This window comes from Schistocerca cancellata, chromosome 2, assembly GCF_023864275.1.
Source record: "Schistocerca cancellata isolate TAMUIC-IGC-003103 chromosome 2, iqSchCanc2.1, whole genome shotgun sequence".
Taxonomy (NCBI): Eukaryota; Metazoa; Arthropoda; class Insecta; order Orthoptera; family Acrididae; genus Schistocerca; species Schistocerca cancellata.
Genome location: NC_064627.1, coordinates 784,757,262 through 784,782,210, shown reverse-complemented (window position 1 = coordinate 784,782,210; position 24,949 = coordinate 784,757,262). Strand labels below are relative to the sequence as shown.

The 24,949-nt window shown below is 41.9% G+C and overlaps 1 protein-coding gene across 3 annotated transcripts in view; it reads right to left on the bottom strand.

Moving 5' to 3' along the window:
• Positions 1–24,949, bottom strand: part of LOC126162638 (sialin-like) — a 437,975-nt gene that overhangs the window by 156,843 nt on the left and 256,183 nt on the right. For all 3 annotated transcript variants that reach the window (XM_049919270.1, XM_049919268.1, XM_049919269.1), the window contains exon 2: positions 10,825–10,868. In XM_049919270.1, coding sequence (XP_049775227.1) covers positions 10,825–10,841 — 17 coding nt within the window. In that variant the 5' untranslated portion in view covers positions 10,842–10,868. The remainder of the gene's footprint in view (positions 1–10,824; positions 10,869–24,949) is intronic.

Below are 24,949 nucleotides of genomic sequence, written 5' to 3'. Positions count from 1 at the left end.
TTTTACAGAGACCTGTGGGACGCCATTCTCCTGGATCCATGGAGAGCTGAAAACAGTGCCAAACTGGACTTTCAATGTCCAGTGGGACAGGAACTGGTGAATAAAAATCGGGAAGGGTTCCCAAAGACCCCACTCATGGAGCATAGCTGTGTCATAGGCCTTATCAAGATCGAATAAAACTATGACAGGATGGCGATATTGAGAAAAGGCCTGCCGAAGCAGATGATCGATTGGAGACCATACTGCCCGAAAACCGCACTGGTGAGAAGATAAAAGATCCAGAGACTCAAGGACCCAATTGAGCTGTCGAGTCACCATGCATTTTAGTAACTTGCAGGGGACACCGGTCAGGCTGATGGGGCAGTAACTATCATGGGACGAAGGGTTCTTGCCAGACTTAAGGGCAGGAACCACAATACTATACCTCCACTGAGAGAAGGAAATGGCATTGATCCACCTATGGTTAAGCAACTGGAGGAGACACAGATGCTGTGGAGTGTTGCGGTGTTAAAACAATTGGTTATGGATGGAATCAGGACCAGGAGCTGAATCGTGGGACGAGAGGACCAGAAGAAGCTCCCATGCAATAAAAGGGTCCTTTTAGGATTCCGCCTGACAAGGGGTAAAACATAAAAGTGAAGCTTCAGCCCACTGTTCCCAGAGGAGGAAGGCAGCTGGATAGGAGGCTGACACTAATGCCACCACAAAATGGATGTGTTCTGCAAGAACTGATGGGGCTGTACAAAGACCACCTGGAAGAGCAAGGCCTGGAATGGAAGACTGCCCTGAAACCTTGGAGGGTGTAGAATGTAGTCCACACCCATGACGAAGGGACAGAAGAATCTAGAGAGGTGACAAAGCATTCCCAGCACACCCGTCTGCTCTGTTTGATTAAGTAACGGGCTTTGGCGTGAAGATTATTAAGTGTAATAAGACTGGCAGAGGACGAGGTGTGACGACGATCACGGATAGCAGTGGCAATGGCCACAGTCCACCACAGAACTGGGTGACAGTGATTGGGTCCCATCAAACGGGGAACGACAATGCCAGCAGGATGGATTATTTTATCGGAGAGATCACGGGCGACTTCATCAACACAACATGACAAAGAAGGTGTAAACACGATCTGAGAGGTATATAGAGACCAATCAGCAAGATGAAAAGCCCAGCGGGGTTACCTTGTAAGAGGGAGATGGGAACAAGAGAATCAATGGAAAGTGATCACTATCATAGAGGTCATTGTGTGGCGACCAGTGGAAGGAAGGAAGAAGGGGAGAGGGAGAGAGCGAAATATCAATGGCAGAAAAAAGTGCCATATGTAGCATTAAAACAAGTAGAGAAACCATCATTAAGAAGGAACAGGTCGTGGCCCACAAAAAATTGATCAATGAAGAGTCCTCGACTAGATGAATAAGCATTGCCCCACAGTGGGTGATGAGCATTAAAATCTCCAAGGGAGGGGAGAGTTGATGAAGGAGGGCATTCGGGGTAGCACATGTAGATGTGCTGTCAGGAGTGAGATAGAGATTGCAAACTGTGAGGCAGAGTCCAAGTGGACCCGAACGGCAATTAGTTATGAAGTGGGATCCATGTAATAACAGTATCCTTACTAACCAACATGCAGACGCCACTGGAAGATCTCAAAGGGCCAATCCTGTTCTGACATAAAGCACGGAGCTCACAAGGGTTGGTGAGGGAGCATCAGTAAAATGAGATTCATGGAGAACGACATATGGGAGGGGCACAGGGAAGTAAATGCAGCCCAGTAAGGAAGAATGGGCTGCAATAGCTCGGGGGCCCCCCTGGTGCCATGCAGTAATAAAAGAACTGTGAGCCCCATGGGAGGTTGAACCTGGGTGTCTTGACACACCCATATCAGAATCACAATCACTGCCCTCTTCCTCCGCAAGGGAACGAAATTGTGACAAATATCTTGCTTGTACATTTTATTAATGATGTTTTATTATTTTAGGAAGCAGGGGTTGGGAAGGAAGAGACAGTGTTATAGCCTATCCCCGATGTTATTCAATCTATATGCTGAGCAAGCATTAAAGAAAACAAAAGACAAATTTAGAGAAGGAATGAAAGTCCAGGGAGAAGATATAAAAGCTTTGAGATTAGCCGATGACATCTTAATTCTGTCAGAGATAGCAAAGGACTTGGAAGAGCAGTTGAACGGAATAGACAGTGTCTTGAAAGGAGGATAAAAGATGAACATGGTAGAGAGAAACAACATATTGAAGGAGTAATTATTAGTTTATATTTTTTATTTTCTAATGTTAGCCATCTTGTCAGAAGTTCATATTAAATTTACCTCGAATTTCTCCTCAACTGTGGAAATTACATAGTCGAAAGTCTGTAAATATGCTTAATAACTCACATTATAAATACACAGATCTGCAGTATCGTGTAAATAAAATCTATGGCCATAATGTGTATGGTCATTTAATGTCTTATATTATGTGAGCGAAAACTACAAGAAAAAATTCAGGGTGTTTCAACCAGAAGACATTATTTTAACTACGTATATTTTTGTCGACATGCAACAAAACAGAAACAAATTGCAAAATACTCATAAAACCTCGAAGTCTTTTTCCTACGTTTTGTTGTTTTATTGTACCCAGGGGATACTGTACCTAGGAACACATGATGTTTTCCGTTGGTACTTCAGTCTACGACTGATTTCAGAATTGCATCAAGGAATGCACACCGGAGGAAGCCATAAGTTCTTACAGTCATGCTCTACAGCTTTTGTTGTTGTTTTAGATTTGAGGTTGTGTTTAATGCAGCATTTGTAAATATTCCGCATTATACACATTTAAGTGCTGCACAATACACACACATCAAAAAAAGTTTTGCATCACCTCGGTTCCGAGGGTTCCGGAACCTGTACAGAAAATTGGCAGAGAGATCAACATAAACATCATTTCCGCCCTTATTATTGCTCATGAAAACCACACATTGCATGTTGTACCACCATACAGCGAGACCTTGAGAGTTGGTGGTCCAGATTGCTGTAAACACCGGTACTTCTAATACCAAGTAGCACATCCTCTTGCATTGATGCATGCCTGTATTCGTCGAGGCATAATATCCACGAGTTCATCAAGGCACTTTTGGTCCAGGTTATCCCACTCCTCAACGGCGCTTCAGCGTAGATACCTCAGAGTGGTTGGTGGGTCACCTCGTCCATAACCAGCCCTTTTCAATCTATCCCAGGCATGTTCGATTGAGTTCATGTCTGGAGATCATGCTGGCCACTCTAGTCTAGCGATGTCGTTATCCTGAAGGAAGTCATTCACAAGATGTGAACGACGGGGGCGCGAATTGTCGTCCATGAAGCCGAATGCCTCGCCAATATGCTGCCGATATGGTTTCACTATCGGTCGGAGGATGGCATTCACGTATCGTACAGACGTTACGGCGCCTTCCATGACCACCAGCGACGTACGTCGGCCCCACATAATGCCACCCCATAACAGCAGGGAACCTCCACCTTGCTGCAGTCGCTGGACAGTGTGTCTAAGGCGTTCAGCATGACCGGGTTGCCTCCAAACACGTCTCCGACGATTGTCTGGTTGAAGGCATATGCAACACTCATCAGTGAAGAGAATGTGATGTCAATCTTGAGCGATCCATTCGGCATGTTGTTGGGCCCATCTGTACCGCGCTGCATGGTGTCGTGGTTGCAAAGGTCGACCTCGCCATGGACGCCGGGAGTAAAGTTGCGCATCATGCAGCCTGTTGCGCACAGTTTGAGTTGTAACACGACGTCCTGTGGCTGCACGAAACGCATAATTCAACATGGTGGCGTTCCTGACAGGGTTCCTCCGAGCCATAATCAGTAGGTAGCAGTCATTCATTGCAGTAATAGCCATTGGCCTGAGCGAGGCATGTAATTGACAGTTCCTGTCTTTCTGTATTTCCTCCATGTCCGAACAACATCGCTTTGGTTCACTCCGAGACACCTGGACACTTCCCTTGTTGAGAGCCCTTCCTGGCACAAAATAACAATGCGGACGCGATCGAACAGCGGTATTGACCGTCTATGCATGGTTGAACTACAGGCAACACGAGCCCCGTACCCCCTCCCTGGTGGAATGACTGGAACTGATCGGCTGTCGGACCCCCTCCGTCTAATAGGCGCTGCTCCTGCATGGTTGTTTACGTATCAGGGCGGGTTTAGTGACATTCCTGAACAGTCAAAGGGACTGTGTGTGTGATACAATATCCACAGTCAACGTCTATCTTCAGGAGTTCTGGGAACCGGGGTGATGCAAAATGTTCTTTGACGTGTGTATTAAGCTATTTGGAATATATTGTTAACTCTTGAGTTACTACAATTTCTGAAACTATTTAAGTAACACATGGGCAGCTCAGCCACACTTCGTCAGCTGTGTACTATCTTATACGCTTTTTACCATGGAACATATGAAACTTTCAAATTACCTGGGTTTTTTAAATGTCTTAACAATTCTACCTGTTTTGAAAATGGAAATTTATGTTGATTTCCAATAGCTTTTATTTTCGAAATGTATTTTACTTGTAACTGGTTTCTGATAATAATGCTGCTTCATTCGATTTCACTTACTGCTTACTAGTGTGCAGTAGAGAAATGTAACAGATAAATGATTAAATACAATATTAACAAGATTTTCTCTACTGCAACGCTTTTAAAGTTCAATAGTATTTGTTCCTAGGTACATGATCATTTTGTACCTTAGAACATGTTTTCTCATGTGGAAAAATCCAAATTTAATGGAGTAATTTTTGCAATTTCAGAAAAAGATTATACGTCATTAAGAAGTGAAGGCCATCATTTAAAAATGGACCTGGAAAATACATTAATCTTCTATTACAGGGGTGACTGTCTGAAAAGTGTACAAAGGTACCACTCTCTCCCTGAATTCCTCCATTACCACATTATAAAACTTTCTAAATTTAGAACAAACGGCATGTTGGAAGCAAAAGTGTGTTGATAGACAAGTGGCCGAGAGTTTTAGAGAAACGCCCCTAGGTTCCGCTCCATAACCGTGTTTATAACCTCACAACATTTTGAAACACGATGTGACCTACTCAGTGGAGGACATTTTTGTGTAATGTCGTCCAGCAAGTGTTAGCAAGTGACTGTGGACCAGTGTGCTTTCCCTTGGCGTTTTGGCATTGTTACGCCTATGATGAAAAGTAGTCATGGTTGATATTCTGTCTCTCCAAAGTGGCGATATCTTTGCCGAGGCAAAGGACCAGATCTAATTCGCACTTTGGATGGATTTGTGGAGAGTATTTGACAAGCACAGTTAAAGTCTGCCCACAGTAAAAGAGGAGAATTTGGAATTTCACATTTTGACTGGCTAGCTTTAAGGTGGTTTTTAATCCACAAACGATAGTGATTACAGTTTGAGCATACTCTTAGAGTAATGTGCAGAGGGGCAGAGTATATTTTGCAGCATCGCCAGTGTACTAGATATGGGCAATCTACTCCTGAACTTATTCACTGAGGTATATTCTTTCACAGAGTGAGCAATCGGTGAGTTGGGAAAAAAAAACTTACGGTAGCCCTTTGGATCTGGAAAGACTGTCCAGTGACGTCACTGTGCAGAACAAAGATTCTACGACAGGCTGCTGCAACAGTCTTCCACCCAGCATGCTGAATTAGTCACTATGACATGGAATATTCTGCAAAAAATACGCTGTATACAATGTGTTATGCATGTGTTTCTATACCTTACTGTTGTGAAGAGCTGTCAGAAACGAGAAGAACAGACAGTAAAGGAAGGTCACTCCCTTAGAGCCCTGGCTCAATGCAGAAAACACTTTCTCATCTTATATCTCCGCTTTTGATTTGAAAACATAGCTTCCAAGGAGCTACCATGTCGGTGATTCGACACTTCATGGTGAGAGACGATGCCTTGTGAAGTGATGAGGTTGGCTCCCCTACCACTCCTGACTCAGCACACAGTGGATTGCACTGAACTCGGCTTCCTGACTGATTTGGAGCTCAGGTGACTCATGACTCACTATGATCTTGAATCAGTCACTGATTTGGCTCTCGGCAACTACTCACTCATCCCAGCTCTGTGGAGCAGACTGCAATGCAACTCGGGAGTCTCACTGATTTGGCTCACATCATTCTTGGTTCGTACAATGATTTAGCTTGTAGTTCAAGTTGAATCTCTGAGTCACCATTCTACATCTGAGTTCAGTTCACTATCGATATTGTTCATTGCAGCAATAACGGTATGCATATTACATAACTAAATTTTATATATACATCATTGCACTTGTACATCATAGACAATACTGTGCATACATTTGTTCTCATTTGAAGTTTTTGCTATTTAAAAAGGGCATCTTTATTTTAAGTACTTTAATTTTGAATGTAACAAATTTTTCAAAGGTGCAGGATGTAAGTGAAACAAGCAGTCTTCGCGTTGAAGCGTTTCAAATTATTTAAGGTATCATTTTACCAAACTGGATTAAAAAGTAGAAAAATACTGTTAGCACCACCAATAGTTTACTGTACTTCTGACTCCTCATCACACCTGAAGACTGATCTGAAGTTCAAGCATCCAGCTGTACCTCTAGAAAGCTGTGGGTCATAAATCCCATCACGAACCCAATGAAGTGATGATTCTTCTGCAGAAATTCAATATATTGTTTCTCAAAAACAGTCCTCACCATTCTTCGCCTCCACTTTGGATGGAGCTCTCAATCTAGGAAATCAAAGCGGATCTCAATATGTTTCCAGCCTGCCAGTGTCATTTGGTTCCCAACCGATTTTCGTTTGCAACAATAGATATGTAAATTTGGCAATGCTATGAAGCTGATCACATTACATGAAATTATTAATTTACTGTAATGCGGGGCCAATAGTTTCTATATTTAAAAAAAAAATAACGTCATATTCCCGTTGTAGTTCCCGCATTTGTGCTATTTTTAAGCAGTTTGCAGTTCTTTTGAACATTCTTATGCCTACAAGATCTGGTGTTACGTCAGAGAAATACGTTAAAAATAATGGCTCTGAGCACTATGGGACTTAACATCTGTGGTCATCAATCCCCTAGAACTTAAAACTACTTAAACCTAACTAACCTAAGGACATTACACACATCCATGCCCGAGGCAAGATTTGAACCTGCGAACGTAGCGGTCACGCGGTTCCAGACTGAAGCGCCTAGAACCGCAGGCCACAACGGCCGGCCGTTGAAAATAACGTTATTATAGGATTGTGTTAGTTTTGATGATAATATAGTCAATGGTTGTTAATAATATTGGTAGATTTGTTACTGATGCCCAACAACAGGTGCACAATCGTAAATAATACTAGTTTGTAAGCACTCCAGGCACATTACGTAGATGATAAGATGCAGTTAAAGTCATATGTTCTGGAATGCATCCAATATGACGAAAGAAACTGCAGAAAGTATTTCAAATTGGGTAAAGGCTGTTATGACCAAATATAATTTCAAACTAAAATATTATAACAGAGAATACGTCAAATATGAAGTCAACTGTTTTGAACCTTCCATATGCCCAATATTTTGCACACACTTTACATTGCATTGTGCAATATGCAATATAAAAGCCAACAGCGAAAGATGTTGATAAGATGAAAAGAGGAGTTTTGTTTCTCTCTAAGAGTCTTTTTGCCTTAAGAAAACTAGTTGAAATGCAAGGAAATTACAAGAAAGATCAATCACCAACCAATGAACTTCATAAAGGGTGGAAATGGTTCAATTTGGAAGATGTTTGATGATAACATGAGTAGGCTCCAAGGACGCTACGGCCAGGACCTGTAGTGATTGTGAAACTAGACATATATTGTTACTACGATTGTAAATGACAACTGTAGATAATTTCATGAAGTACAAACTGTCAGTTTCAATCATATTTTAGTTACTATATTACAATGTGTTTTCAATAAATTTATGAAAAAGTAACAAACATAATTTATTTTTACAATTTTCCAAACCTATATTCAGAATTTTGTTGTGATATTCTTAATTTAAAATTGTTAGTTCTGTTCCTACATTCTTTCTTTTAGGATAAAATGAGGTAATGGAGGTGTAGTAATCTTGAATTGAAAAAGGAATGTGTGTCTCTTTCATTCACCTTTCAAAAGAAAGGTTTTGCTTATCTCTACAGTGTACTCTCTTTCTCTGTACCATGCCACGATCTCCAGCTGATGCATACACTAGTATCTGTCAACGCTGAGGTAAGCCCACATCGGGCCACTGTTTCTACCTCTGAGTTTCCCTAGATAAATTTGCTTCTTAACGGAATACTTGTCGTGTCTGTTTTATGCCACCCATAATGAACACAACAGTGGCCAAAAACGTTCAGTATACCTGAACCAACATGATAATTTGCGTTAAATGTTCTACGCGTGGCGTGAAGAGCTCGCTGCAGACGTGACAGAATGACGCCTCTGGCTGGACTGGAGCGTCAAGTGGCGCAATGCTCCCGGCCACGACTCATCGTCCCACCACTCACCTTTTAATCAGTACACTGTTGCTACTGTGTTGCGTCAACAATGCTCTCTTAGTGGAAGCCGACGGATTTTTGCCACAGTTGTTTTTCAGTGATGAAACAACATTTTATGTTGGAGTTAAAGTTATCCTATATAAGGTGCAAATTTTCGAGACTCTAGTGTCATCAACAAAACTCTGAGCATGAATGCCACTCGCCAAGTGAACTAGTTTTGTGCCGTTTCTCATAAAAGAAGTGTGCTCTTTTGAGGGAAACACAGTGACTGGAATGATCTGGCGTGAAATGTTGGAAACCTGGCCTTTTCAACACTTCAAGAAGACTCTAAGGCTTTCATACTCCACGAGGAGGGAAGTTCCACCACACTGGCAAAACAAAGTATGTTAATTTCTCATTGAGACACTGCCTCAACGTTGGATAGAGCGTGCACTGCTCTGAGGCATTATCCTACAAAATCTCCATACCTGACCCAGGGCCACTTTTGTCTTTAGGAATTGCAAGGAATGTGTTTCCGTTGTCAGTTTAGTTGAAAAGAAATTTCAAAGTGTATGATAACTTTAGCTCTCTTTCAGACGTTATCCTTGCGGCTGGTCGTGCACACACACACACACACGCACACACACACACACACACACACACACACACACACACACACCATTTGTAATAACATGGCAAAAGTCTTCGAGGTTTTTTCGAGTATTTGTACCTTTTTGTAGGATGTGCTGCATCAATAATGTGAAATTATTGAAATAAGGTCACTCTTTTTGTAACACCCTCTATGATTACTCCCCAGAACAGCAGTCTTTAAAGGGAGGTTTACTATCTTATGGTTCAAAAAATCGATTTTAATTGCATTTTTGGATCCATAAAAGTGTTTAGAATCCACCCCTGGAACGGTTTTTTAGAATTTGGAACGGAAATGTTTGTTATTCGCGGTTGATCATAAAGAAATGCACCAGTCTGAAATCGGCCTTTTTCACGCACCAGTTTTTTTTCTTTCGGAGGACGAGTTATTGTACCGCTGCTTGGGAGGAAACACACAAAATTCAAATGAAAGTTTGAACGCGTGTGTTTGGAAGTTAGCCCCCAAGAATCTGCATTCTGGTGCGAAGACTGTGGAGATTGCGACTTTCCTGGCAGTGAGCAGCTTCATCGAAAGATATTCAGCAATTCTGAAGACCATGACAATGATGGACGTCACCCTGCGACACTAATCGACGCAGTTCGCCAAGCATTCGGACGACCACCGGATTCAAGCGGCCGAAAACCGCTTGTCACCGGCCGTACGAGCGGCTCTGGAGCAGCGCAGGATGGCCCAGATCGAGCAGAACGCCCTCTATGAGGAAGAAGAAGGACTAGCTTATGGGCTCGGAATAGCAGGTTGAACGTACGTTGCATAATATTGCATTTATATGTAGTCAAAACTGTAAACACTGAACCGATTGACATCATTCTTTGTTCCCGACGAAGCTAACTAAATTGTCTAGGAGTTGTACCACTTTTTTCCGATCCATCAACTAGAAATATTTTTACTTGAGAGATGAAGTCGAGTCCGCAGCTCGTGGTCGTGCGGTAGCGTTCTCGCTTCCCACGCCCGGGGTCCCGGGTTCGATTGCCGGCGGGGTCAGTGATTTTCACTGCCTCGTGATGACTGGGTGCTGTGTGCTGTCCTTAGGTTAGTTAGGTTTAAGTAGTTCTAGGGGACTGATGACCATAGCTGTTAAGTCCCATAGTGCTCAGAGCCATTTTTAGATGAAGTCGAAAAATCGATGAAATAACTGTATTTGTTTCAAATGGCCGTCATTTTGTTTCCTATGGTCGAAATAACTTAAGCGAGGTACAACTCCTAAAGAATCTTATATACTTCGCTAACGTTAACTCAATTTTGATTTCAGACGAGCCTGCTGACCTGTGACCATACACGCGTAGAGGTCCACATTTTGTTTCGCTCCGATGGCACTTCCGCATTTGTTCTTCGACATTTCCGGTAGAAAAAATTCCAATTTGTAGAGGAAATATCAATAAACATTTTGACCAAATTTGACACTGATATCTATAACACATCGCGAGAAAAAAATTCTCAAAGAACATGCTTTTTTTTCGGGCCAAAGACAGTAAACCTCCCCTTAAGGATTGAAGACGCTGCATCTGTGCTCTATTAGAGAGTTGAATAGCTAACATCGTTTCTTTGTAGACTAGAGTCCACAGAAGTAGCAAAGATAAGCCAAAACATCAGGAGTCTATCAGTGTTGTGTTAGGTTTACTTGGAACAGCGAACAGAGGAGTAGCTCTGGACTAATAGTGAAACGTGCGTCGCTAGGACAGCGGGTCACTCACCTCTGCGCCTCCTCCATGGTAGTGGCGGCAGTCCCTGGTTAGTCCTGCAACAGGCAAAACACAGGCCGTCAGATGGTCCACCGCGAAAAGCGCGCCAAAGCAGAGTGCAGCCATTTCCTCATAAGGCCCATTATCAATCATAAGAACTGTGCGAACGAAACGCACAAGTGTTTCGAAAAGTTTTTCAGATGTCACAAACTTTTGTTGAGTTACATAATTTGTCAACAGTTGTCTCTGAAAAACATTTTCGTATTTTTGAAACAGTCACGGTCGATTAAGTCAGTATGGCTTGAAACTGCGCTATTGTTGGCTGCTGGGTGTGCTGAAACGTAAATGCAGTTTTACGTTTTCCAGTGAAACAGATTATGCGAGCCTCCAGTTTGGAGTTCGCTTGAAGGCTGTTCCTGTTCTTCCATGGATGTGTAAACCAGGCGTGCGCTCCTATCTACGGCAATTCAGACGTAGCATTTCATGTAAATTTTTCAACGCTTTCGACTGGAGCGATATAAGAATCAATGTCGTGAAAATACGCTATGCGAATTCATGGCACTTTGGTGACTTAAGTGCTTGGCTTTTCAAGGGCGAAGTAGAAGTGAAGACGTAGATGAAAGGCATTTTGTTTGGAGAGAATGACATAAGATTCCAGTTTTACAGTCTTCTCCAATCGGAGTTCTACGCCAGCTGACTAAAGGTAGTGTAAGAAATTGGCTGCGGCCTGATCAAGGAACAAACTTTTATCAGGATGCCCGGACGGGGGTTTGAACAATCTCTATGTAAATGAAAAAAATGTAGTTCAATCTCTTTAAAGTTCTTCTGAGTGTACTGTCACATTATCTTACAATATCCTAAAATACTGAAGTACTGAAGTAAACAACATTTCTGGCTTGTGCCGGCCTTTCCAGGCAAAGATTGAAGGGCCACAGCAGCACGGCCAAATCGACAGCTACTTTAGTATTTTAGGATTTTAGCTGCTTTGACACGAGCCGCGGAAATCTGTGTGTCTATGAACAGTTTGAAGTTTCATCAACAATCACATCATTTGAGACAAAGCACAAACTTGAGCTGAAATACAAAAAAGTCAATAGGATGTGTCTATACTTTTATTATAGGAACTATCCAGGTGTTCACCTTAATACAGTAAAACCACGGAAAACCAGAATCCTGATGGCGGACACGGATACTAAGCACAACCTCGCAAAAGTGAGTTCTTTCCCTTGACCGCTGCGGCGCCTTATATATCACGGCACTATATGTGACTGTAGAGTGTAGATGGATATTACTCTACACCTCGAAAAGACATAACGATACGCGAACAAATACTTCAACCTCTGCGCTGCTTCCATTGCAAATTTGGGTATGGAAAGCTGACACATCAACCTTCTGTGTGAATGCTTGACTCATCAAAGTTGAGCAAGTAGCACTTCAAAATAATTAACGCTAGCTCTGTTTGCGCAACGAGGCAGCTCTTTCCAGATAGTGATCTGCTGAATTTTAAGATTTTGTCAGCTCTTAATACTCGTAGACGAATGTTTAATAATAAAATGTTTCAGAACAGGCGCAGAAGCTATTAGTCCTTTAGAGATCAGCTTCAATCTCCGTATTTTGGTAATAACATTGCTGCAACACGAAACTTGAGTCATGTAGATTTAACGAAATGATGCTGCCTATGACGCTAACATTTTTCATTCCAATTTCGAGCGAATTATGTTGCAATTGACTATCACAAGTCACTACAGTTTTTCCACCGAGTGGTATTGATACGTTATAGTGCTATGTAATATATTTTATTTAGCTGCATAAAATAATGTTGAGGAATACTCCGCCATCGCTACCGAAATGGTGCATTGAGAACTGTATGAACCGACGCCACACACGGAGAGTAACTCTCGCAATCTGAATATAGAGTTCAGTTAATTATATATGTACCCAGTGTTTAATTTTTACCCAATCCCTTATTCTATTCCTCCTCATACTCGCTCAATTATTATTACTTGTGAACTCCAAAATCATGTATTTCATTAATATTTGGGCTATCTCATTCTAACGTAACGTTATACAAACGATTTTCATTGCTGCGCTACACTCTGCAGCGTTTGGAATGATTAATATTGCATTCAAGACGCTGCCACATTCCTAGCTACTTTTATATTCAGTTTTACGCTGTTTATTTAATTTTGTGTGACTTACGCTAGTGTGGAATGTGTGTGTTGAGAAGAAATAGAGAGAGAGAGAGAGAGAGAGAGAGAGAGAGAGAGAGAGAGAGAGAGAGAGAGATGACTGCTCCTTGTTTTACCTACGCCGTGAGTAGTCCTGCAATGCTTTCGTATTTTTCACCTTGTGTACAAATACAGTATTGCAAAAGAGTATTTAAAATTAGATGACTACATCAGAATTCAGGCAATATCTAATTTTGCTGTGTCAGTCACTTCAGTAAATTTCGTCAGCAACAGTCCAATATCCGTTGAATTCAGAGATGATGAGTACTACCAGTAACCTACACCCCAAAGTATTTTAAGCGTCGAACTCATGTATAAAAAAGCTTCAGACGTCTGATTATAAATAAGTTACTTTACTAAATGGTTGAAGGCGCAAAAGCCTAATTATGTTGCGTTTATTAATTTTGGATTCTTCACTAGATGACTGTAGTCTGGGTAATTTGCGTTCAGTTTTAAGAGAAACACCGTTTTCACGTATCTCGATGTTTAACACGTCATGTCTCCTGAACCATGCACCGTACAATGAGATAATTTTGCAGGTAATTTAAGTAGTACGAGGGGACGTCAAAAAGTAAAGGGACTTTTGCAGTTTCTCGCCATAGGGCTTGGTAACACTGATAGTATCCAGGGCTGAATTATTGTAGTCTGCAACAATTCTATGCAACGTGTCACTCTTATTCTCATATTAGTCGTATCGTAGCAGACCGCGAAACATGGCAGCACCACTGTCGATCTGTACCAAGGAGGATATGAGGCCAGTGATCCGCTTTTTGTTTGCGAAAGGTGCTAAACCTGCAGAAATTATATGTGGAATGCAAGCGCAGTATGGTGACAGCTTCTTATCGCGAAACAGGATCGACAAATGGATAGAGCGCTTCAAACAGGGCTGGTTTAAATGGCTCTGAGCACTATGGGACTTAATTTCTTAGGTCATCAGTCCCCTAGAACTTAGAACTACTTAAACCTAACTAGCCTAAGGCCATCACACACACCCATGCCCGAGGCAGGATTCGAACCTGCGAATGTAACGGTCGCGCGGTTCCATACTGTAGGGCCTAGAACCGCTCGGCCACCCTGGCCGGCTTCAAACAGGGAAGAACTCTATGTGACGGGGAAAGATAGGGCAGATCGTCGACGTCAACAACAGAGGACAGTTTGGAAGCCGTTGAGGGTTGGCGATGGAAAACAGCCGTATCACAGTGGACGAAATCGCCAATACATATCAGTCATGCTTCAGCGTATTCCATCTTACACGACAGGCTCAATTTTCGGAAAGCGTGGAGTGGGTACCGAAAGAATTGCCAGGGCAGCGTAAGGCGCAAAGGATGGATATATCTCGTAAATATCTGGCCCATTATCATCGCAAGCAAGGTGGATTTCTACAGCAAATCGGTACTGAGGACGAAACGTGGGAGCGTCATCACGAACCAGGAAGTAAGGCTGCGAGCATGGTTTGGAAACAGCCATCGTCACCAGAAGTTAAGAAATACAAACGTCAATCATCAGCTGGTAAGATTATGCTAACACTATATTCTGGGACATGGAAGGTGTGGTGCCGTTCATTTCACCCCGAGAGGCCAAAGGCGAAACTGTGAACAGTGAGAACTACTGTGACATGTTGCGAACTGAACTGAAACCTGCAATCAGATCCAAACGTCGCAGAATATTGAGAAAAGGTGTCATCTTGCAGCAAGATAACGCTCGGCCACATTCTGCCAATCGGAAAGAGTTGGAATTCGAATTACTGGAACACCCGCCAGACGTATCATTAGAATAAATATTCCTTTTCTCAAAAGTCCCTTTAACTTTTTACAATGTGGATGCCGTCTGCAATACGTTTTGCGAACAGGGTTAGTAGTGCAAAAGTAATAAATTAAAACGTCGTGCCTAATGCTGAACTGCATGAACAGCGAAAGTGTAGTATATGGTGAACTTCTAAATGGACATTTGGAGAAAGGGAAAGGAAGTTTTTGTTATGAGACGTGTGAATTATAAATTATTTCAAGACTGTGTATGTGTGCCTGATGTATAACAAATAGTAAAGTTATTATTATCAAAACACAAATATCGATGTAATTAACAAAACACAGTTTTTTTGGTATAATCTCTGTGTAACATAGGCCATGAAGATCAGAGACAATGCTTTGATTGAACTATCGCTCTTGTTTTGTTTCGTCTAGCGGTAGGCCGCCATTGTAATGCTCTCTGATAATTAACGTAAGTTTTATCTGTATTTTTGAAAAATATAATAGAAAGCGTGTATTATTGAGTGATTTGTCACCTCTCGTGATCGCAACCATTAATTATAATTAACAAAATTTTTACAGAAAATAGTGCAGGGAGTTCATCTCCCCTAGCAGGATTTAGTCGGCCATTACGCTGATTGTATTATTTAATTAAAATTTCAAGTCATAATATTAAATGCAAATTGAGAGACTTCTCAATTTTGATCTTTCATTAATTTCGAAGTTCACAGCACTGAATGAGTTCAGTATGTTTCATTTTGGCCGCCTAACGGCAGACGAGATTCTCTCCAGTTTTGCCTTGCAAATAATGAATAAGAAATATTGAAGAGCATTACATTCCGCAATATCTCAGCTAATCTTTATGTAATTTGGTACATAAATAACCAGTAGCCCCTGAGACCCATATTAATTATTACAGTTTGCGTAAGAATACGCATATTTTCTTTTCTAAATAGCAGCGCTCACGCGAACTATTTATTAGAAGGCGGTGAGTCGCGCGCTGTGTTTAAAAAATATTATATCGTACGTACTTCGGGGTAGCCGATGTCCGTACGAGTGTTATCGCGGTATAAGTTAATTAAAAGTCTCATGCTAGCCCACAATATTTAAAGACACCCCTACCAAAATCATAAAATATAGAAATATAAAAATAAAAACACACACTTATACTGTGATAAGTGGCGCCCAAAGTGCAAAGTTTGTCTGAAGTCGCTAAGTGTTCTCATTCTCAAATACTGAATGAATGTAGTCTGGATAATTTGCGCGCAATGAGTTACACTGCCTTAGGACATACTCACAGTTTCTTATTTTAATAATTGACTTCTTATGTTAAACAGTTAAATTAAGCTCATACTTCTTGATGAGCAGATAAAGACAGCAGTCTAAATTCTTAAATTCTGTCAATAATTATATTAAGTACTGAAAACCAAATTTCAGTTGCCCAGAAGTCGCGCAACCGGCAGCTAGGACTGGCTAACCGTATTACTCGTTAAGTAATGCAGATTTGACGAGCTTCCACGTCTCTCTGCAATGCTATTTGCACAAAAAATAAACACGTTTATATGATCCACGCGGTTCGGACAGGCCGAATATTATTACGACATACGGGCGATATCAAAATAACCGCCGCACGGGATAGCAGTGCGGTCTGGGGCGTCTTGTCACGGTTCGCGCGGCTCCTCCGTCGAAGGTTCGAGTCCTCCCTCGGGCATGTGTGTGTGTTGTCCTTGGTGTAAGTTAGTATAAGTTAGATTAAGTAGTGCGTAAGCCGAGGGACCGATGACGTCAGTAGTTTTGTCTCATAGTCCTAATCACAAATTTCAATTTCAAATTTTCAAAATCGCCGCACCATGCATGTGTCATGTGTCACTCCAGTGGGCGAAAGGTATGACAAAGTCGCGTAATACGATACTGTCAAGGAAAAGTTTCCAAGAAAATGACGTCAGTCTCGGCCGAAGTTATCAGCATAGCCGCGAGTAACCTTGCATAGCATAATCTTACTTTCTGTATTTTTTACCTACAGGCAGAAACGTAGTTTTAAAGAAATGAAGTTAGTGGATGGAATACATAAAAATCTTTTGCACGCCTCACCAAAACAGCCATTGTGGAAAATGAGTCAGAATTAGAAATGCTGAACGCACTACATGTAACTATAAAGGAAGACACTCTTAACACGACACAGTAGGCGCCTACTGCGATTCTGGTCAGATAAGTGAATGAACTCACTAAATACGAACGACACGTCTGTAGTACTATCCACACGTATCTTAAGCGACGTAAGTTGAGGGTCAAGTGTGCTACCATTAAGGGAAAAAATTAAGGTATTTTAGAACTATCATTTTGTCAGCTATTAGACTGATTCCGAAGCCGTAAACAGGATGTGGGGATTGTACACCGTCTAGGGGAGATATATGAGTTCCGAAGGACAGAAGTGAAGATTAAGAGGGAAGAAAGCAGCTTCACTATGCCGGCTTGTGCTGGCAGTTTCCTGAACCACATACATAAACAGAAGAGGAAAAACAGTCCCAAATGAAAGCTGTGGACCCACATTCAAGGAATTTAGGCTCAAAAATGGCTCAAATGGCTCTGAGCACTATGGGACTTAACATCGATGGTCATCAGTCCCCTAGAACTTAGAACTACTTAAACCTAACTAACCTAAGGACAGCACACAACACCCAGCCATCACGAGGCAGAGAAAATCCCTGACCCCGCCGGGATTCGAACCCGGGAACCCGGGCGTGGGAAGCGAGAACGCTACCGCACGAGGAATTTAGGCAAGGAGGTAGCATGCAGAAAGACAGACTGAATACCTACTGGTGTTCATGTTAAACCACAACTGAAACCGCATAAGAATATTATATTTTCGAGGCGGAATGTATTTCGCCTCCCCACCAAATACTTCAAACAACTGTTACAAAATTCTTTGCTACACCATGGCTTCACATCTTTTTATGAAAGTGTGTGTTACAAAAAAATGGTTCAAATGGCTCTAAGCACTATGGGCCTTAACAGCTGAGGTCATCAGTCCCCTGAACTTAGAACTACTTAAACCTAACTAACCTAAGGACATCACACACATCCATGCCCGAGGCAGGATTCGAACCTGCGACCGTAGCGGTCGCGCGGTTCCAGACTAAAGAGCCGAGAACCGCTCGGCCAGACGAGCCGGCTGTGTGTTACAATCACAGTATTCACTACAGTCTACTGCCTCAACGGAGAGTCTCAGTACAATTAGGGAAATGCAGGTAACCTAGAATTACAAAAGCTATCTACTGCTTTCTTACCGAGTTCAGTCGAAATACGTGGAAGAGTGGGTAATTTACGAGGCAATGCAAAATTATAAGTATCGATTTGGTACCTATTCTGTGCATTTTTCAAAAAACGGAAAAAACATTCAAGCTTCGTGATGGGAGCAGCGTACCTATCTCGATAACAATATTATATCGAGAAAGCATAAATGTACACCATGAAAGCAGTAGAAATGGGAAGATAGAAGGCGCTGTGACTTGCTAATTCCTGTTCACTCTGTTCTCTTTAGTCTTCTATATTAGCAAGATATTCAAGACAGAATGTTAGGCAAACGACCATATAGAGACCAATGTTTTCGAAACACCCTCACAGAGGCTCCCTGCAACAGTAGCCGAAAGGTTGGTAGTTTTTAACACGTGACGCGGTCACACACACAGAACGATTTTACTGAAATGGACTCCAGACGCGAAAGTCTACGCTCATAACATAGCACACAATAGTTTATCTTTCACAAGAAGTACTTAAATACTTCATGATTTGCGTCACGGCGTGGATCATTACGTTCAAGTAACAGCCCTGTAGTGATAAATGAGTGCTGGGTAGGGTCCCAGTGGGGGGGTAATTTGCCAATGTTATCCTTGAGCCTACAGGTATTATGAAGTGCCTCGTGTGTGTGGGGAGCGGGGAATGGGGGGGGGTTCTTTTTGTGTGTGTGTGTGTGTGTGTGTGTGTGTGAGAGAGAGAGAGAGAGAGAGACAGACAGAGTCTTGTTTTTAGTGGTGGTGGTGGTGGTGGTTGTGGTTGTTGTTTCTGTAAACGACTGTCGAATAAAACGAAGGGAGAAAGTAAGAGATGGTACTGGTACACTGCCTAACCCTACAGAATTGTATAAAGAGAACCACCCGGTTTCATGCAATCATTACAAACAGCGTCGCATGTCCTCACGCCATGTCACACTGGAAGAGTTTGCGATTTAACACACAACGTTCACACACTGTCTGGTGGTCAGAAATTTGATACTGTCTACGTTCCTCTGTTTGATGGCCAAGTACTTTTGAAGGAAGATTCTTCATTTTGTCATCAGAGCTTTCAGCATCGTGACGGCCACTACGCTATGATTAACGTGCTTTACTGACTTCGGATAAGGTGGCGAATATGATCATCATAGGCAATGAACTTCTTATTTCACTGGTCACTTCACATGCTAACAGTCGCATTTTATGTTATTGACGAAACGTTACCACATTACATACTGTGTGATCAAAAAGTCAGTATAAATTTGAAAACTGAATAAATCACGGAATAATGTATATAGAGAGGTACAAATTGACACACAAACTTGGAATGACATGAGGTTTTATAAGAAACGAAAAAATACAAAAGTTCAAAAAAATGTCCGACAGATGGCGCTTCATCTATACACAATAGCAATAAGTAGCATAACAAAGTAATACAAAGCAAAGATGGTGTTCTTTACAGGAAATGCTCAATATGTCCACCACCGTTCCTCAACAATAGCTGTAGTCGAGGAATAATGTTGTGAACAGCACTGTAAAGCATGTCCGGAGTTATGGTGAGGCATTGGCGTCGGATGTCGTCTTTCAGCATCCCTAGAGATGTCGGTCGATCACGATACACTTGCGACTTCAGGTAACCCCAAAGCCAATAATCGCACGGACTGAGGTCTGGGGACCTGGGACGCCAAGCATGACGAAAGTGGCGGCTGAGCACACGATCATCACCAAACGACGCGCGCAAGAGATCTTTCACGCGTCTAGCAATATGGGGTGGTTCTAATAAAATCCCGTGTCATTCCAAGCATGTATGTCAATTTTTACATCTCTATCTACATTATTTCGTGGTGTATTAAGTTTTCAAATTTATACTGACTTTTTGATCACCCAGTATGTCCTTTCATGGAGAATCACCACAGATTCTTCTGTGGTGAGCAAGTCCGGAACACGGTGCACAAAGCCTCAAAATTAAAAATGAATCCCGTTTATCGTTATCTCTACTTTTTTTTGAAAGCAATGCCATAATAGAAAATTTGTGTTTAATACAGCCCACTTAGCGAACAGTCTTTGACGCTACCAGATATTCATTGTGCGGGTACATCATCTGATGGAATTGATGACTTACTCATCAAGCGCCGAAGGCTTTGACCGCCGCAAACTAATGATGCTTGTGAATGCGCACGTAAGCTTTTTCTGAAACTCTGCTCGGCATATTTCGCCTCACGTGAAACGGTAATTGGCAATGCGTCCGTAAGCGCCGCCTCGTAAGGCCAGTGAAGTTAATTTCCTGTAGGAAATGACTACAGCAGCTTTAATCTTCCTCTGTTAATGTCAGCTGTAACTTTTTTTCTATTTTTCGACTTTTGTTAGCAGTCTCACAGGTATTCAGTTATGTCTAAAGACTATACGACCTCTTTCTTGTTATTGTTTCCCCTACCTGGCTGTATGTATGTCATATATTAAATGATTCGTATCGATGCACACTTACGAACAACTTTTGACTGAATTTGCATTTTGTAGATCGTAGAGGCCTGTCATGAGCTTGTGACCGAAATCGACTCTTGACTAACATTCAAGTCCAAAAATAGTATCCTTATAGCGCTCCTTTGCTTTATTAAAACCAAAATGCGACGCAGGCCTCCAGTTCTACAGTAGTAAAGAACCTACTCGGCCTCATTTACAATAAACAGAAATCTACTGTCAGCAGCCCTCTGAATTTCAGGGAGAAGGTGCGCACCCACCTGCTGTTGAGCAGTCATGCGGTAACTTGTATTTCAAGGAACTCGGTTCTGTTTCCTTTGTGGGTAGATATTGAACCTTTATCCTCTTAAACCGCACACATTCCGTTAGTGGATACTAAACTCTAGATCAGACAGATAACACCATAAGCTGAATTAGAGTGTTTTCTTTAGTTAGAAAAGAGCTGTATCACTTCCGGGTAGTCCTTTTTTAAACTTTTTATACCTGAAAATAAATTGTACAGAATTCGGTAGAATTTGAAGTAGGCTAAATTTGGAGAATTGTTACTGGCTACCACATGCCACGACTGGTTAGATTCCAAATATTAAGCATCCTCTCTCGGCTGATCGGATTTTCTAATGACTTTTTTACTATAGTGAATGATTTTTTCTATTAATTACGGCGGCTGGTCCCGGCGGAGGTTCGAGTCCTCCCTCGGGCATGGGTGTGTGTGTTTGTCCTTAGGATAATTTAGGTCAAGTAGTGTGTAAGCTTAGGGACTGATGACCTTAGCAGTTAAGTCCCATAAGATTTCACACATATTTGAACATTTTTTATTAATTACGTTGCTCCGTCCCAAATACTCAAGAACTAGAACCGTAAAAAGATGGGCACTTGTCATGAATAAGTTTTTGTTGTCGTTGTCGTCTTCAGTTCAAAACCTAACTCTCCACGCTAGTATACCCTGTGCAAGCCTCTTCATCTCTGCATTACTGAGATGTACGTCCTTTTGAATCTTCCTTGTGCAGTCAAGCCTTTGTCCCCTTTTACAATTTTTGTCCCCCACACTTCCCTCCAGTATCAACCTGACGGTTCTTTGATGCCACAGGATGTATGATGTCAGTCGATGAATAATATACATTTTGTTGTTGTGGTCTTCAGTCCTGAGACTGGTTTGATGCAGCTCTCCATGCTACTCTATCCTGTGCAAGCTTCTTCATCTCCCAGTACCTACTGCAACCTACATCTTTCTGAATCTGCTTAGTGTATTCATCTCTTGGTCTCCCCCTCCGATTTTTACCCTCCACGCTGCCCTCCAATACTAAATTGGTGATCCCTTGATGCCTCAGAACATGTCCTACCAACCGATCCCTTCTTCTGGTCAAGTTGTGCCACAAACTTCTCTTCTCCCCAATCCTATTCAATACTTCCTCATTAGTTATGTGATCTACCCATCTAATCTTCAGCATTCTTCTGTAGCACCACATTTCGAAAGCTTCTATTCTCTTCTTGTCCAAACTATTTACCGTCCATGTTTCACTTCCATACATGGCTACACTCCATACAAATACTTTCAGAAATGACTTCCTGACACTTAAATCTATACTCGATGTTAACAAATTTCTCTTCTTCAGAAACGCTTTCCTTGCCATTGCCAGTCTACATTTTATATCCTCTCTACTTTGACCATCATCAGTTATTTTGCTCCCCAAATAGCAAAACTCCTTTACTACTTTAAGTGTTTCATTTCCTAATCTAATACCCTCAACATCACCTGACTTAATTCGACTACATTCCATTATCCTCGTTTTGCTTTTGTTGATGTTCATCTTGTATCATCCCTTCAAGACACTATCCATTCCGTTCAACTGCTCTTCCAAGTCCTTTGCTGTCTCTGAAAGAATTACAATGTCATCGGCGAACCTCAACGTTTTTATTTCTTCTCCATGGATTTTAATACCTACTCCGAATTTTTCTTTTGTTTCCTTTACTGCTTGCTCAATATACAGATTGAATAGCATCGGGGAGAGGCTACAACCCTGTCTTACTCCCTTCCCAACCACGGCTTCTCTTTCATGCCCCTCGACTCTTATAACTGCCATCTGGTTTCTGTACAAATTTTAAATAGCCTTTCGCTCCCTGTATTTTACCCCTGCCACCTTTAGAATTTGAAAGAGAGTATTCCAGTCAACATTGTCAAAAGCTTTCTCTAAGTCTACAAATGCTAGGAACGTAGGTTTGCCTTTCCTTAATCTTTCTTCTAAGATAAGTCGTAAGGTCAGTATTGCCTCACGTGTTCCAGTATTTCTACGGAATCCAAACTGATCTTCCCCGAGGTCGGCTTCTACTAGTTTTTCCATTCGTCTGTAAAGAATTCGTGTTAGTATTTTGCAGCTGTGGCTTATTAAACTGATTGTTCGGTAATTTTCACATCTGTCCACACCTGCTTTCTTTGCGATTGGAATTATTATATTCTTCTTGAAGTCTGAGGGTATTTCGCCTGTTTCATACATCTTGCTCACCAGATGGTAGAGTTTTGTCAGGATTGGCTCTCCTAAGGCCGTCAGTAGTTCCAATGGAACGTTGTCTACTCCGGGGGCCTTGTTTCGACTCAGGTCTTTCAGTGCTCTGTCAAACTCTTCACGCAGTATCGTATCTCCCATTTCATCTTCATCTACATCCTCTTCCATTTCCATAATATTGTCCTCAAGTGCATCGCCCTTGTATAGACCCTCTATATACTACTTCCACCTTTCTGCTTTCCCTTCTTTGCTTAGAACTGGGTTTCCATCTGAGCTCTTCATGTTCATACAAGTGGTTCTCTTATCTCCAAAGGTCTCTTTAATTTTCCTGTAGGCAGTATCTATCTTACCCCTAGTGAGATAAGCCTCCACATCCTTACATTTGTCCTCTAGCCATGCCTGCTTAGCCATTTTTCACTTCCTGTCGATCTCATTTTTGAGACGTTTGTATTCCTTTTTGCCTGCTTCACTTACTGCATTTTTATATTTTCTCCTTTCATCAATTAAATTCAATATTTCTTCTGTTACCCAAGGATTTCTACTAGCCCTCTTCTTTTTACCTACTTGATCCTCTGCTGCCTTCACTACTTCATCCCTCAATGCTACCCATTCTTCTTCTACTGTATTTCTTTCCCCCATTCCTGTCAATTGTTCCCTTATGCTCTCCCTGAAACTCTCTACAACCTCTGGTTCTTTCAGTTTATCCAGGTCCCATCTCCTTAAATTCCCACCTTTTTGCAGTTTCTTCAGTTTTAATCTACAGGTCATAACCAATAAATTGTGGTCAGAGTCCACATCTGCCCCTGGAAATGTCTTACAATTTAAAACCTGGTTCCTGAATCTCTGTCTTACCATTATATAATCTATCTGATACCTTTTAGTATCTCCAGGGTTCTTCCATGTATACAACCTTCTGTCATGATTCTTAAACCAAGTGTTAGCTATGATTAAGTTGTGCTCTGTGCAAAATTCTACCAGGCGGCTTCCTCTTTCATTTCTTAGCCCCAATCCATATTCACCTACTACGTTTCCTTCTCTCCGTTTTCCTACACTCGAATTCCAGTAACCCATGACTATTAAATTTTCGTCTCCCTTCACTGTCTGAATAATTTCTTTTATTTCATCATACATTTCTTCAATTTCTGCGTCATCTGCAGAGCTAGTTGGCATATAAACTTGTACTACTGTAGTAGGTGTGGGCTTCGTATCTATCTTGGCCACAATAATATATTCACTATGCTGTTTGTAGTAGCTTACCCGCATTCCTATTTTCCTATTCATTATTAAACCTACTCCTGCATTACCCCTATTTGACTTTGTGTTTATAACCCTGTAGTCACCTGACCAGAAGTCTTGTTCCTCCTGCCACCGAACTTCACTAATTCCCACTATATCTAACTTTAACCTATCCATTTCCCTTTTTAAATTTTCTAACCTACCTGCCCGATTAAGGGATCTGACATTCCACGCTCCGATCCGTAGAACGCCAGTTTTCTTTCTCCTGATAACGACATCCTCTCGAGTAGTCCCCGCCCGGAGATCCGAATGGGGGACTATTTTACCTCCGGAATATTTTACCCAAGAGGACGCCATCATCATTTAATCATACAGTAAAGCTGCATGCCCTCGGGAAAAATTACGGCCGTAGTTTCCCCTTGCTTTCAGCCGTTCGCAGTACCAGCACAGCAAGGCCGTTTTGGTTATTGTTACAAGGCCAGATCAGTCAACCATCCAGACTGTTGCCCTTGCAACTACTGAAAAGGCTGCTGCCCCTCTTCAGGAACCACACGTTTGTCTGGCCTCTCAACATATACCCCTCCGTTGTGGTTGTACCTACGGTACGGCTATCTGTATCGCTGAGGCACACAAGCCTCCCCACCAACGGCAAGGTCCATGGTTCATGGGGGGATAATATA